General features: G+C 46.7%; 1 protein-coding gene across 4 annotated transcripts in view; it reads left to right on the forward strand.

The window, feature by feature from the left end:
* The window catches only part of RPGR (retinitis pigmentosa GTPase regulator), a 266,732-nt gene that overhangs the window by 12,187 nt on the left and 238,788 nt on the right, over positions 1 to 15,757 (forward strand). For all 4 annotated transcript variants that reach the window (XR_003856998.1, XM_029603193.1, XM_029603196.1 and 1 more), the window contains one exon: positions 6,217 to 6,279. Coding sequence is in view for 3 of the 4 variants with exons in the window: in XM_029603193.1 (XP_029459053.1) it covers positions 6,217 to 6,279 (63 nt within the window). In the remaining variant the exon portion in view is untranslated. The remainder of the gene's footprint in view (positions 1 to 6,216; positions 6,280 to 15,757) is intronic.

Below are 15,757 nucleotides of genomic sequence, written 5' to 3' on the forward strand. Positions count from 1 at the left end.
GTACTTTCCAGCTGAGTATTTCAGACATGTGTTGTCATCTCTTTGGATGGCTTATTAATTGAGACATTTGAAGAAAAGAGAGATTTCAAGAGCTCAGCAAGGTGGAAAATACATGAGATTTTTCTGACTTCTGAGTCCACCAATATAATTCACAGTTTTTGATTTGCTGTCTGACTGCTATCTTAAAGAGCACCTAGATCAGAGGTCTACTATCCTGGTCCACCAGAACAGCAAACAGCATTTCAGAATCTCCACAGTGAATATTCTTCATAGGACCGTGGTTACCCGGAAAATGAGGCATGTTTCCTGCCCTGCAGGACCAGGATTGTACCATCCCACCCCCGTCCTAAACCATTATTTCACTGAGGAGTTGAACTGTGCAGGCTTTCTGTGTAGATTTAAAGAAATGTTTTAAAATGCAAGTTCTGTGTCCAGACAGTAGTGAGGGTTTGTACTCGTGCAAGCATATAATTTTGCTCCAAGTTACATAGACACAGGGAGGGTAATTTTCAAAAGCTACTTATCGATTTAAATGGCTACTTACATGGGTAAAAAGGCTTTCTGAAAATTGCCCACTTTGTATATGGGAAAAAGTAAATATGCAGCGGTGTTCCTCTGCATCCGGAATACAACATTGTGCTTTGTTTTTCTCTAAAAACTAATCTGCAGAAAAAGCAGGTAGAAATCTCTGTGGATGCTTTTTCCCTTGGCAACTTTCAAGGGGAAGGTACAGGCAATAGCCACTGCTATTGCTGACATTAGTAGCATGGGATCTATTTAATGTTTGAGTACTTGCCAGGTGATTGTAACCTGGATTAGCCACCATTGGAAACAGGATGCTAGGCTTCATGGACCTTTGGCCTGACCCAGTATAGCAACTTCTTATCTTCTTATTTCATGCTTTCCCTTTTGAGAATTTATGCAAAGATCTTGGGTAAACATACCTACAGCTTTTGCAGCTGCTGGCCCAATGTGGAAAGTTTCCCCCATTAGACCGTCATGAGATACTGTATTTTTCGCTCCATGAGACACACCTAGGATTCAGAGGGGGGAAATTAAAAAAAAAAAATATGGTGTGCTAAACCGGCTCTGTTACCAGGTGTTGGTGTGTCTTATGGAGCAAATTAGGGGAGTGCATAACTTTTTTTTTTTTTGTCCCCATTTCATTTTCAGGTCTGGGGAAGGCCATTTTGGTCCACTCCCCAGATCAGAAAACTTCTATCATTCTCTTTCTGTGGGAGCCCCATCCTAATCCTTTACATTTAATGAACTACAACCCCCACCCTCCTGACCCCCCCCCCCCCCCAAGACCTGCCAAAAGTCCCTGGTGGTCCAGCGGGGGTCCGGGAGCGATCTCCTGCACTTGGTGCCTTCGGCTGCCAGTAAGGGCAAAGGGCCGTCGGTGCCATTTTGATTACTGGCAGCCGACGGCCCAAGTGCAGGAGATCGCTTCCGGACCCCCGCTGGACCACCAGGGACTTGGTAGGTCTTGGGGGAGGGGGGTCAGGAGGGTGGGGGGTTGTAGGGTTTTTTTTTTTGTTATATATATATATTTGCTCCATAAGACGCATAGTCATTTCCCCCCCCCCCACTTTTGGGGAAAAAAAAGTGTGTCTTATGGAGCGAAAAATACGGTACATACAAACGGGCACTGGATTCCTATCAACCTTGGACCCTGTTTGATCTCTGGTGGCAAGTTTGTGGTGTGGTTTGGACAGTGAAAAGCTATCGAGCTATAAGGAGTTGGGGAAGGGATGGTGGACTGTGTAGAGGAGATTGAGCATGGACAGGAGAGATTCTGCCTCTCTCCCCCCTGCCTCGAGCACTGTTTATACACCCCTTCTTATTGAGTCATCTTTCCCCCAGCTTTCCCATGATGAGGTTGGACAACATTTTCTTTAAATTCTTTGTTTCTCAAACAAGACAGATGACAGAAAAAATATAACCATGATCGACCACAGCAAACATTACCAAAAACAAAGGAAATGTAAAAATTAATTCAGTCTAAAATAGTCCCCCAAATAGGCAGGTAAGTGAGCTTCTCAATATGGGCTGAGCATGGATAAAAAAGTGGAGAAAGTAATGATCCCACAGCATCACAATAACGTTTTAAATCTTTCAGTGCAATTACTTCTCTAATTCTGCAAAAACTGGGAACAGAAACACCGTTGTCACTTAAACTAAAGGAAAACTCGGGGTATCCAAGCCCAAATATTTCACTCCAGATTAAAATGCATGCAGTTGTCCTGTGAGAAAGCTCTTCTAATGTGCATAACAACAAAGCTGGCTATGCACGTTCACAGCAATATAAAGCATAAGAGAAGTCAGTTTTGAGTTTAACATGTACCCTCATGTGCAAAATTCAGTTGTGATGGAAAATTTGTAATTTGTAGACAGATGTCCATGGACAGTTCAAAGTCAAAATCATCTCATTTACAGCAATGTTGGCTCAGGTATGATCCAGCAATATGGGAACACAGCTTCAAATGTTCCCCCACTATGGCATTCACTATTCAAATGATCTAAGTTTGTCTTGAGTGCGGTCCCTCAAATCTTCTCCCGATGCCGATCAGACAACTCAAGACAATGAACTATTTCCAGTGCAGTTTCTCAAAAATGTTTAAATGGACTCCCGGTCCTCCCAGAGACTGCTAATGAATAGCCAGTCCTGCACTGACCTGTAGATCTGCAGGGTTTAAATCCCTGGCTTGCGTGCTTCTGAGTCTGTGCGAAGATATGCTGGATGAGAGGATCGGGAGCACGTTTAATAGCTTTTAGGAAACAAGGTTATTGCACAGCAGTTGAAGAGGCACTGCTACATATGAGATTCTTTTGACTTAGAGCTATATGTTTGTCTTGATTAGATAGTCCCTTCTCAGTAGAGCTTACAATCTTAGATATTTTTTGTGTAGTGCTATAGAAGTGTTAAGTAGCACATGGACATCTGTTCATGGATTACAAATTTTTCATCATAGCTGAATTTTACACTTGGGGGTTGAGGGCTGAACTCGGAACCAAGCTCTGACAGTTTATATTACTGTTGATTTGTGCAAAAAGCTTTGATCTGCATCTTCTAAAAGTAGATTTGCACATTGGGGGGTCATTTCCAAAGCTACATATACATGTAAAACCCAGTTTTATGTGTGTAAGTGGCTGTTTGAAATAGCCTTGGGAGCTGTGTGTGTAGTTAAACACAAAATAAAATAAAACCAAACCACACGTGTAATCCAATTACACGTGCGCTTGGTTGGTGTTCTTGTGGGGTGGGGGCAGGGATAGCAATTCCCCCACAGACTTTTGCAGTTTCAAAAGCCTGCGCTTACTCTGCGGGTGAGTATGTACACAGAAGTTGCACGCTGCTAGAAACAGGGGTGACTTATGCGTGGCTTAGGGGACTTTACCCCGGCATGTTCAGAGCGACATAAGGCACATACCATTGTTCTGAAAATTAGCAGTAAAGTCTGCACGTAACAGGTACGCACAGAGTTTACCACTATGTGCGGTGCTCTAAAATTACCCTCCAGAAGATAAATTGCTGAATAGGGTTTTCACGGGGTAAATGATTGGAGAAGTAACTGTAGGATCAAGTTGAGAAGATTTTTCCATACTTTCTCCACTTTTTTTGGATACAAGTTTGATGTGGCATTTCTTTCCTCCCTCCCCCCCCCCCTGCTCACTTTACTCGCCATTCTCAACGATGGTGGGAAGTACAAGTGGTATAGGGGTGAGTGAGGGCCCTGTTTCCCCTATACATGCCCCACTTTGTCCCCCTTTTCTCCTCCATTTGTGTGGTGTAAGTGAGATTGATGTGGAGGCAGTAGTTTGATTGAGAGGGTGGGAGTGATGTATGTTGGGGTCTGGGGGTGTTTGCATGTACTCTTTCCTGTTCACACTCTCCACTTCCCTCTTCCTCCACTCATGTGTGTGTTTGGGGGGACTGATGGGGAGGGGGAGAGGTGTAAGGTTTGCATGGGTTGGTGGTGCTAGTGTAGGGGGTATGAATGTAGGTGGATGGAAGAGAGTGGTGGTAGGTTTGCTGGAGATGGGGGAAGTGTCTCAGTGTGTGTGTGCATGTTTCTCCCCCTCCCACCACTCTCTACTTCCTCCTCCTTTCCTCCTGTGTGTGTGTGTGTGTGTATGGTGGGAGGTGAGTTTGTGCGGGAAGGGGGCACTGAGAGGGTGTGGGTGTATGGAGGTGAGGTGAGGGGACAGATGGAAGTGTGTGTGTCTGCAATTTCCCCATCTTGTTCTTATTTATTTACTTTTCTTATTTTCCACATTTTTCAGAACAAATCTGTTCATTGCAGAATCCACTCTGATATTCATAAAGTAACATACAAATGCAAGCATGACAAAATATAAAACAGATAAAACAAACATTCATATGGTTTTGTTTTGTTTTTTTTTTAAATACCTGCCTAAAATAATTAGCTTTGACACTCTTCTTAAAATGTTAATATTCTGCATCTACCCTCCAGTCATCCCCTATCGTGTTCCATAAAACTGGACATGATACTGGAAAAGCTTTTTTCCTTACCCCTTCCCTCTTTCCAATTCTGGCCTAGTCTTCCTGCCACTGGTGGGGCCTGGGAAACCTCACCAACCTTTCATTATCTGTTGCTCCTCTTTTCTCTTCCTCTGGTGGGGTCTGGGCAACCCCAGAAGTCTTTCTTTTTCTGCCCACTCTATTATAGTGCTGATTCTGGCCCTGTGTTGCCCGAGGTCTCCTGCATTAACTTCATTGGTGTGCTGGCCTGTTTTCTGCTCCGGATGAGCATTGATATGCATACGCGTGCCCAGATGCAATGTGCTGTACTTCCCTGCACTGTGCTGCCTACCTTGGTTTGAGGTTGTGGGAGTGGAGTGAGGTGCAATAGAGAATTTGTAGATGGGGGTTGTATGTATGTATTTGGAGGGGATTTATGTGGGGTTATTGGTGGTATGTGGTTGTGATGGTGTGGGTGAGAGAGGAGGTGCGGAGTGTGTATTGGTGTCAGTGGTGTGAGGGTTGAGTGGGTGGTGCATGTGGGGGTGTGCAGGGGGTGAATGTTGTGACTGGGTTTGAGATTGTGTGCACATCATGAAGGTGGAGGTATGTGGAGCTGAAGGCTGCATGTATGAGTGGTTTGTGGTGGTGCTGAGAAGGGGTGAGTCAGTGTGTGAGAGGTGAGTATTGTTACATAATTTTGCAGTGTTGTGAGGGTTGTGTGTGAGAAGATATGTTTTGTGGTGTGTAGGGGGCGAGTGGCTAGGGATGAGTAGGCATACGGGGGGGGGGGGGGTTGAGTATTGCAACTGGGTTTGCAGCACGTGTAGGTAGAGGTGTGTGGGTAATGTGTGATGGTGGTATGAGTGGGTTTTCATGAGGGAGGGGAGCGAGTGTTATGACAGGGTTTCCAGTAGTGTGCATGGTGAAGGTGACTGTGCTTAGGGGGGTGTGTGAGGGGATGTTGTGGTGTATGTGTGTGTTTGGTGAGTCACCAGGATGGGGAAGCAGGTTTTCCAGGAAGGGGCAGAGTATTGTAATAGGGTTTGCAGAGGGTTTTCTAGTCTCTTGCTCAGCATTTTGTTTCTTCTGCTGGCCTCCCTTACTATTTGCTGATTTGTGCATGCACTGGAGCATGCACATGTGCAATTGTGCTGAATTGATTGCCCAGAGGCCTTAATATTCTTATAAAAACATAAGTTGCTGGACTGGGTCAGGCTAAGGGTCCATTAAACCCAGCATCCTGTTTCCAGCAGTAGCCAAGCCAGGAAACAAGTACCTGGCAAGTACTCAAACATTAAATAGATCCCATGCCAGAAATAAGCAATGGCTATTCCTTAAGTTAACTTGACTAATAGCAGTTTATGGACTTCTGCCCCAGGAACTTGTCCAAACCTTATTTAAACCCAACTATGTTAATGCCTTAACCATATCCTCTGGCAATGAATTTCAGAGCTTAATTGTGCGTTGAGTGAAAGAATTTTTTCTCTGACTTATTTTAAATATGCTATTGGCTAATTTCATGGAGTGCCCCCTAGTCCTTCTATTATCTGAAAGTGTAACAGGGAAATGTGAATTGGTTGTTATCTTCTGTTATCTGAAAGAATAAATATATAGAGAGATAAGAATTGAATGTATTATTGTGGAAGGCGAGGATTTCTAAAATGTAACCCCTGTTAACCTGACAGCTACCAATATCTGTAACGGGTATCCTTTGGTTAAATTCACAGCTTTAAAATCTGAAAAGGTGGTACTTGTTGCCTGTGGAAGAAATCACACATTGGCTTACACAGGTATGTCGTATATTTATATGTTAGAATAATAAGCAGAATTAGACAGCAGTGCGGAAGGGGACTCCTTGCATTACCTTGCTTGCTTTGCAGATTGCAAACACCCAAGGTTTAAGTATCCTTTAAGACTGACCAAGCTGTACATTGGCAGTAAAGTTTGTCTGTGTCATGGGGTCTCCTGAAATGCTGAGGAACTGGTTTGGAGGTTAGCGTGCTGTCTGCTTGGGCACCTCAGGGTTCCTTGTATGCCCAGCCAAGCAGTGACAGAGTGAAACTTGGCTCATCTTCTGAAATTTTACTGGGTGACAGCCTGAGGTGATGTGACTGATTAGCCATCGGTCATAGATACAACACTTAGGAACTGTTTAAAAGTTTTGTGTGTGATACATTTTTCATTCATTCCCGACTTCTTTGTGTAAAGCAGCAGGCCATGGAGGAGCCTTCCCCCCACCCCCTCTCTACTATTCCAAAGTCTATGTTGCTATGTGAGGCAGGAGGGCTACAAAAGTAGTCCTTAATGGTGGAAGCATTTCTGGAGCAAACTGAATCCTATATCAGCACAAGTCTTTGTATACTGGTATGGGGAGAAAAAGTTATACATGATAGTACTACCCTGATACTGTTTGCATGGGGCAAGAGGAAAATAAACAAGAATTCCTCCTCACCGCACTAAGGCAGGCCTTGGAGATCAGTCACTTTGTATAAACACGAGTCTTTTGTGCTGAGTATGTGAGAATATTCTGTGTTTTTTACAGCTTACTAATTAAGTCATATTGTGGTGCTGGTGTGATGGCAGTGCTGTGCTCCTGTATGTGTGGCATTTAGTTTTCTCCTAGGGTAAGCAGGATGGTAGTACTCACACATGGGTGACATCATCAGATGGAGCCCAGCACGGAAAACTTCTGTCAAAGTTTCTAGAACTTTAACTGGCACACTGAGCATGCCCAGCATGCCACTATCCATGTAGCCATGCGGGGTCCCCCTTCAATCTCTCTCTTTCCACGGTGCAGTTGCCTCGTGGTGGTGGAGCTCTGCTCTGTCCTCGGAGTTCTCTGGTTGTTTTCTTGCATTTTTTGCCGCCGTCACGTGGAGTTCCCTCCCTAATCAGTAGGGTGGCGCAATAAGTTTTACCTTTCTTGCAGTCTGTGTCTGCCCTGCACCGTCCGCGTGTCGGCTCAAGGCATGGCCTCCTCCGGGTTTTTGTCAATGCCCCCAGTGCCTGTGGACCATGTCTTTGACTGATCCGCATGAAGTCTGTATTCTTTGTCTGGGGGCATCTCATGATGTCCGGGGTTTCCGATTTTGCGACCAGATGACCCCTAAAAGTTATTGGGTGCATTTAGATAAAATGGAAAAGCTTTATTTAGCCAAAAGGGCTGGGCACCTTGATTATGTTGCTGGATGCGGAAAAAGCCTTTGATAGAGTAAATTAGACATACTTGTTTCTCACTCTCAAACATGTCAGTTTGCCTGAACAATTTCTGGCCTGAATCCGTGCTATGTATCATCACCCTAGGGTCATTAACTTCTTTTTTTTAATATTGCTAGGGATACTTGCCAATGCTGCCCTTTCTCCCCTTTACTCTTCGATCTTGCAATTGAACCCCTATCTGCAGCCATACGACAGCATGGCGGTATTCACAGACTACGTCTAGGTGGTCGCAACCACAAGATTTCTCTGTACACAGATGATGTCCTGATTTACATGTTGATACCCTCTGTTTCTGGGCCGAACCTTTTACATCTTTTATTGGACTATAGTGCTCTTTCTGGTTATAAGATTAGCGTTGACAAGTCTGAGATATACCCTGTAGTTAAATCCATGTCAATTCCCCAATGTCTTGTTATCTTCCATGTTGTATGGGGCGGCTTTCAATATCTCTGCATATTTTTCCCCGAGACTTTAAAAATTTATAAAGATATCATTCATGAAATTTAAAGGCAGATTGCAACTATAGTGTGACATGCCGATTTCCTGGGTGGGAAGAATTAACCTCTTAAAAATGAACATTCTTCCTAGTTTACTCTATCGCTTCCAAACCGTCTCTTGCGATATCCCCAACTGCACCTTTGCTGAACTTCACGGGCTGATGGCACGGTTCATTTGGAACTATAAACCTGCCCGGATCCGGTTGAGTCAGCTATGGCTACCTAACAGCAGGGTGGCATGGCATTGCCTAATCTCTGTATTTACTTCTGGGCAGCTAGACTAGTTAGTATGCAAGCGTGGATCTATAGCTCCGTTGAACCTTGGGTCCCTCTCGAACAGGAACAAGCGGGAGTGACTGGACTTGCTATGCTACCTTTTATGCAGCCCGCTTCTCAGATATGTCGCCCGGCAAGCCAGACTAGACCTATCCTAGTGCACACCCTTCACGTCTGGTACCAGGTCTTGTGCTTTCTTCACTTAGTCAGGGAGGAGATTTCTCCAATCTCTCCTTTCTTTAACGCATTGTGTGTGGGTGTGGTATAATTTCTCTGGTCCACTTATGGAGTGAGGATGAGGGGAGGGAGTGGCACCATTCTCTACCCTAGATGAAGATTTTGATATTGACCCAAACACAGAAATTCATTCCACGTGACTCTGTCAGGCTTTACGTGGGCATGTGCCTCTTGATCGTCCTCTTCGAACCCTAAATGGGATGGAACTTTTAAAAAGTGATCCTAAGGTGATGCGGCGTGGTATTGCTCTCATGGTGGCCTCCTGCATTGCAAATTTGGTCTTACTACTGTCCCTGGACTTATCACTGCTTGGAATGAAGACCTAGGGTTAACCTTGATGACGTGGGACTGGAAAGGTATTTGGACATCTGTCCATCGGGTTTCAATCTGTGTAAAATGTGTTGCTTTAATGTTTTGCTTACTGCATTGCACCTATCGGACGCCTCTTTTACTTTCCACTATCTGTTGGGATGCTGACCCTATGTGTTGGAGAGGTTGTGGGGATATTTGTACCTTTCGGCACATGTGGTGGGATTGTAAAAGTGCTCAGTTTTTATGGTCCCAAATCACTCAAGCCCTTGCAGACACACTGGGATATCTGATTTTTATTGGACCATCTAGGGCTTCTCGGCAGATGGACGGGTTTGTCTGTGCTGCACAAACACTGGTCGGACAGCTATTGCTAGCTGCCCATTTTACAATTGCCTGGTTTTGGAAAGCTAGCCCATACTTGGATTACTGGTGGGCTCAAGTTAAAGACCTGGCTGACTTAGAGCAGCTCCGATATGATCAATTAAATGCTCCCTCTAAATTCTTAGCTTCCTGGGGCCCCTACTTGGACTTTTGTAAACATTGATTTATTTATATACCTATTATGCTTTTCCTTCTATTGTTTTGTTATTGCCTAATGTAGCTCAGTACAACTCTTAGACAGACAATGCTTCAGAGACTTAACATTCGATTCTCTGTTTTTGTGGTACCATTTGTTGTTGTTTGTTAATGTTAAAAATGTGTAAATAAAGAGTTAAAAATTAAAAAAAAAAAGCTTTTTGGCCCCAAGAAGTTGGGGCCCTCCACGCTGGCATCAGGTGCGTCGACGTCGAGGGGAACCCATGGACACCAAACCATCCGTGTCCTCCCCATGCGGGCTCCCCCTCTGGAGAGGGGCACCAGAGATCAACTGCTATCGGTGTCCTCACGCTGCAGGATGTCTGATTCCTTGCCCTCCTGAGCACCGAGGAAAGACCGGGCTGAGTATCAGGGGAGATCAAGGAAACACGGTCGCCATCGATGCATGGTGCTGGCATTGGCCGTGTTGCCCCCGAAGTGGTCCCATGGAGACCAGGCTTCGCCCTTGGTCGAACCTGGGAGTCTGAGGCACTCCCCACCGATGCCCATGTTAGTGCCGGGCAATGATTTCCCCCCCCCCCCCCCCCATTTTGATGGCAATCCGGTGGCGCCTGCTCCTCCTCCTCCACCCGCCCACAGCAGCCTTTGAGTAAGAGCTGGATCATGGGGTTCAATTGGTGGTTCTTCGAGCCCTCAGGGGTATTGAACCGCAAGCCCCATCGGTGCCTCCACCGATGCCGGAGCCCACTCCCTCGATCCTAGCACCTCAACGTTCTGATTGGCATCCTCCGTATGCTGCATGTGCCCGGCGGTCCCTCGGTCCTCCGCTGCTATCGTTGCCTGCCCCCCCCCCCCAAGGGGCTATACTTATCACTGGTTCCTCTGAGGAGGAAGACTCTATGTGCTTCCAGGGCCATTGGGGCCTCTGATACCTAGGTTTCCACTTCTGGTTTCGGCACTGGGTCCTTCAGGGGCTTCGGTGCCATCAATGCCTCCAAGGGCAGTCGGCACTGGTCCCCCACTGAACTCTCCTAGGGATTTCAGTGAGGAGGACTTGACCTTTGCTGGTTTTGTCTGCACCATGGCGGAGTCTATTCCATTCCAGATCTTGACAGAAGAGGATTCTAGGCACCACATGTTGGAAGTGCTCCAGTTTGTGGACGCACCAAAAGAGGTGGTAGCTGTTCCCGTGTATGAGATCTTCAAGGAGTTGCTCCTGCGCATTTGGGAACATCCCATCCTGTGTCCGTGTCACTGGTAAGCATGAAGGTTGACGGCCGTCTACATCATTCAGAAGTCCCTCGGGTTTGAGCGGCGCCAGCTCCCTCACTAGTCGGTGGTAGTGGAATCTGCCCTCAAAAAGGCAATGCGGTCCCAGATGCATGTTTCCGCACCTCCAGGTCGGAAACATAAGGAATGGGACGCACTGGGTAGGAAGATGTTCAAGGGGCAATATAATAGCCCGTATCGCCTCCTACCAGTTATATATGGACCAATATTCTTGGAACCTCTGGAAAAAGGTTCAGGAATTGGCAGAATGCCTCCCTCAGCAGCAAGATGTGTTTCTAGTGCTGGTCCAGCAAGGCTTCGAGTGTGGTAAGCATGAAGTGCGTTCCACGTATAACATTTTTGAGACATCGGCTCATGTGGCCGCAGCGGGCATCAGAGCCCACAGGATGACCTGGCTCAGCCTCAGATCTCCTGCTGGAGGTCCAGAAGATACTGGCGGTCCTTCCCTGTACAGGGGATTACCTTTTTGGGGATAAGGTTCGAGATGCTGTGGCTCAACTAAAGGATCATCATGAGACCCTCTAGCATCTGTCGGCTAGCACCTCAGACCCCCCCCCCCCCTCCCACCTCCTCGGCCAGAAGGTCGGTGAGGCAAGAGGCACGTAAGTCCTCCTACTATCAGAGAAAATATTACCCTCAGACTTCCCGCAGATGTTCTCAGCGAGTGTCCTCTAGAGGCCCCTCCAAGCAGCCACGGACACCTGGACCCCAGCCAGTGCCTCAGCTGAGCCTTGCTATGGGGTTTTGACTGGAGGAGAGGGAGCACAAGTCCGGTCACCATGCCCTCTGTGCCGGATCCTCCAGTAGGAGACCACCTGCACCTCTTTCTGGATTGCTGGTTGGCAATCACGTCTGATTGGTGGGTCCTATCCATCATTCCATCAAGGGTATTGCTTAAACTTCTTGAGTGCACCCAGAGATGCCCCCCGTACCCCTCTTGGGGTCAGTCTCCTCATCAGGAAATAACTGTTGTCCAAGTTCTCTGCCCTCATTCAGGCCAGGGCCAGTTCCTCTACGATAGCAGGGAACATGATTTTACTCCTGATATTTCCTGATCCCCAAGAGGACCTGGTGGGGGGGGGGGGGGGGAACTTCGTCCCATCCTAGACCTAAGAGCTCTGAATCGTTTTCTCGAACGAGAGAAGTTCAAGAAGGTCTTCCTTGGCACTCTGATCGCCCCCTTACAGAAGGGGGACTAGCTTTGCTCCCTCAATCTCAAGGACCTGTACGTGCACATCGTGATCTCCCACAGTCACCGGAAGTATCTTTGCTTCCTGGTGGGCACCAGGCATTTTCAATACAGGTTGCTGCCGTTTGGCCTTGCCTCGGCACCTCATATCTTCACCAGATGCCTTGCACCGGTGGCAGTGTACCTACGCTGTCTAGGGCCGCAGGCGTTCCCTTACTTGGTGACTGGTTAAGAGCAGTTCCCAAGAGGGGGTGTTTTGATCTCTACTCTTAAATATTCAGGTGTTGGAGTCTGTTGGGTTTGTCATCAACTACCCGAAGTTCTATCTGACTCGGTCACTGCGCCTGGGTTTTATTGGCTCCTGCCTGGACACGGCAGAGGGCAAGACCTATCTCCCTCACGATAGAGTGCTCACCCTGGCAGCCTTGGTGAGCCGGAACCGGTGGGTCAATGCCCGTCTTATGCTCTGCCTTCTGGGTCATATGGTGGCCATGGTCCATGTCACACCCTTTGCCCACCTACACATGCGCAGGGTGCAGTGGACCCTACTGTCCCAGTGGCGGCAAGCCTCCCAGGACCTCAATGTATGTATCATTCCACTGCTCCAGATTTCCTTGTCCTGGTGGGAGAACCTAGCCAATCTGGAACAAGGGGTTCTTTTCAATCCTCCTCCTTCCAGGTTGTCCTTAGCACAGATGCATCAACACTGGGATGGGGTACCCATGTGGAAGGGCTCCGCACCCAAAGCCTGTAGTCTGCTCAGGAAGCTCAGTGCCAAATCAACTTCCTGTAGCTCCGAGTGATCCGTTACAGCCTGTGGGCATTCCGGGACCACTTGGCAACCAAATCTGTCCTCATCCAGACCAACAGTCAGGTAGCGATGTGGTACATCATCAAACAGGGAGGCATGGGATTGTTCTTCCTGTGCCAGGAGGTGGTTCAGATTTGGTCCTGGGTCCGCCATCAGAATGTTATTTCAAGCCATCTACCTGGTGGGGATGGAGAATGAAGTGTCAGACTGCCTCAGTTGGGCTTTTCGGCCCCATGAGTGCTTCCTGGATCCAGTGGTAGTGAACATGATCTTCAGTCTTTGGGGACCCCCATATGTGGATCTGTTTGCCTCCCCCTGCAATAACAAGGAGTCCTTCTGCTCCCTCTGCAGGGAGGATGGCAAACCAGCCTTGGATGCTTTTTCCTGCCATTGGGGCAGTACACATGTGTATCCTCCGCTCCCTCTGGTGATGAAGATGCTCCGGGAGGACGGGGGAACCATGATCCTCATAGCCCCCCATTAGCTGCAGCAGGTTTGGTTCCCACTCCTGCAGGACCTCTTGGTCCGGAACCCGATCAGTCTGGGCATCTCCCCAACCCTAGTCACACATGATCAGGGCGGGATGAGTCATTCAAACCTCAGGGTGTTGTCTCTGATGCCTGAATGTTGAAAGGCTAGTCTTGCAGCATCTGGCATTGGCTGACAATATGTCCCAGGTTCTGGTGGCCTCCAGGAAGCCTTCGACTAGAAAGCTGTACAGTCTGAAGTGGAGGAGGTTTGCTGTCTGGTGTGAGCAGCATGGGTTGGATCAGTTTACCTGCTCCTCCCCTAAGCTCTTGGACTACCTGTTGCACCTGTTGGAAACTGGTTTAAAGACCAACTTGGTTAGAGTGCATATCTGTGCCATTTGGGCATATCATCATTTTATTTTATTTATTTTATTTAGCATTTTTTATATACCGAGGTATAGCAGAGTTGCCTTCACTCCGGTTTACATACAGAAACAACATGTTACATAAAACGATGTATGAAGATTACAATTTAAATTAACGAAAGTAAATACAACAGGAGAATGTATAACAAGATAACACAGGATAGAACCCTGAATAGATGTACATATAACTCATGAAGCATTGAAGGGCATCTGTATCATTGTAACAGGGAGATTGAAAAATGGCAGAATATAAAGAATTTTTAAAGTCATTGAGTGCTATCTTTAAAAGATTGGCTGAGAAGCCAGGGTTTTAAGTCTTTTTTGAAGGATTTTAAGTTATCTTGATTGGTGAGGCAATGAGGAAGCGAGTTCCAGAGCTTTGGGCCGATGATGGAAAAGGCTCTGTTTCTGGTGGAGGATAATTTAGCCTGTGGAAGTGAGGGAATCACTAGATTAATTTTGCTGGCGGTTCGTGTAGTACGTTGGGAGCAATGGATGTGAATGATGTCATCAAAGGCGGAATAGTCGGCATTGTATATTGCTTTGTGGAGTATGGTGAGGACTTTGAATTCTGCTCTTTTTTCAATAGGGAGCCACTGTAATTGGTTGAGAACAGGTGTAATGTGATCAGCTTTTCTTGTACCTGTTAGAACTCTGGCTGCAGCATTCTGAAGGAGCTGCAAGGGTCTCAAGGAAGATTTTGGAAGGCCGATCAATAGGGAGTTGCAGTAATCCAAACCTGAAAAAATGAGGGCTTGAAGGACAGTTTTGAAATCATGGGGGTGGAGTAGGGGTTTTAGATGTTTTATTATTTGAAGTTTGTGAAAGCCTTCCTTTATTTTTGTGGAGATGTGTGTTTTGTAGATTAGGTCAGTGTCTAACCAAACACCCAGGTCTTTAACGCTCTCTTTGAGAAGGACGAGGGTCTTGTCAAAGTAGAAGGGTGGAATTGTTGACTGTCCAGGATTTTTTTTGGCAATTAGGATACATTCGGTTTTGCTAGTATTTAGACATAATTTAAGATGAATTAGCAAGTTTCTGATAGTATCCAAGTGTGAGGCTGCTTTAGACATAGCATCTTCTATCGAGGAAGAAATAGGAATGAGTAATTGAATATCATCTGCATACATGTAATACGTTATGTCAAGACTAGATAATAGATGGCAAAGAGGGGTCAGGTAGATATTGAATAAAATTGGTGAAAGTGCTGATCCTTGAGGCACACCTGTATCGAGGGGGATAGGAAGAATGGTATGCCTGTCTCAGTGCAACCCTTGGTTGGGCATTTCATGCGTGGTCTGCTTCAGTTAAAGCCCCCTCTGCATCCTCTGCTTGTATCCTGGGACCTTAATGTGGTCTTGGCTCGCCTCAAAGGATCCCTTTGAACCTATGCACGCGTGTGACCTGAAATATCTGACCTGGAAGGTCATATTCTTGATTGTGGTCACCTCAGCACGTCGGGTCAACAAACTTCAAGCGTTGGTAACATACCCACCATATACGAAGTTCTTCCATTATAGGATGGTTCTCTGTACTCGCCCTAAGTCCTTACCTAAAGTGGTATCGGACTTCCATCTGAACCAATTTATCATCCTACCCACCTTCTTTCTCAGACCTCATTTGCACCTAGGCGAACAGGTTTTGCATACTTTGGATTGTAAGAGGGCCTTAGTGTTTACCTTGAGAGGATGGCAGGCCATAGACAGTCCATGCAACTCTTCATCTTGTGTGATAAGAACAGAATGGGAGTTGCTTTGGCTAGCAGACTGCATCTCATTCTGCCTGAGGGCCATGTTAAGGCTCACTCCATCCAGGCCATGGCAACTTTGGTGGCTAACTTGCGAGCGGTCCCCGTGACTGAGATCTCTCCATACATTCTCAGCTTACTATTGCTTGGACAGAGATCGCCGCCAGGATAGTAGCTTCGGCCAATCTGTCCTCTGAAACCTTTTTCAGGTCTAAACCCAACTCTTCCACCTAAGGCCCTGTTTTTCAGGTTCAGGTT

This window comes from Rhinatrema bivittatum, chromosome 5, assembly GCF_901001135.1.
Source record: "Rhinatrema bivittatum chromosome 5, aRhiBiv1.1, whole genome shotgun sequence".
In the NCBI taxonomy this organism is placed as follows: domain Eukaryota; kingdom Metazoa; phylum Chordata; class Amphibia; order Gymnophiona; family Rhinatrematidae; genus Rhinatrema; species Rhinatrema bivittatum.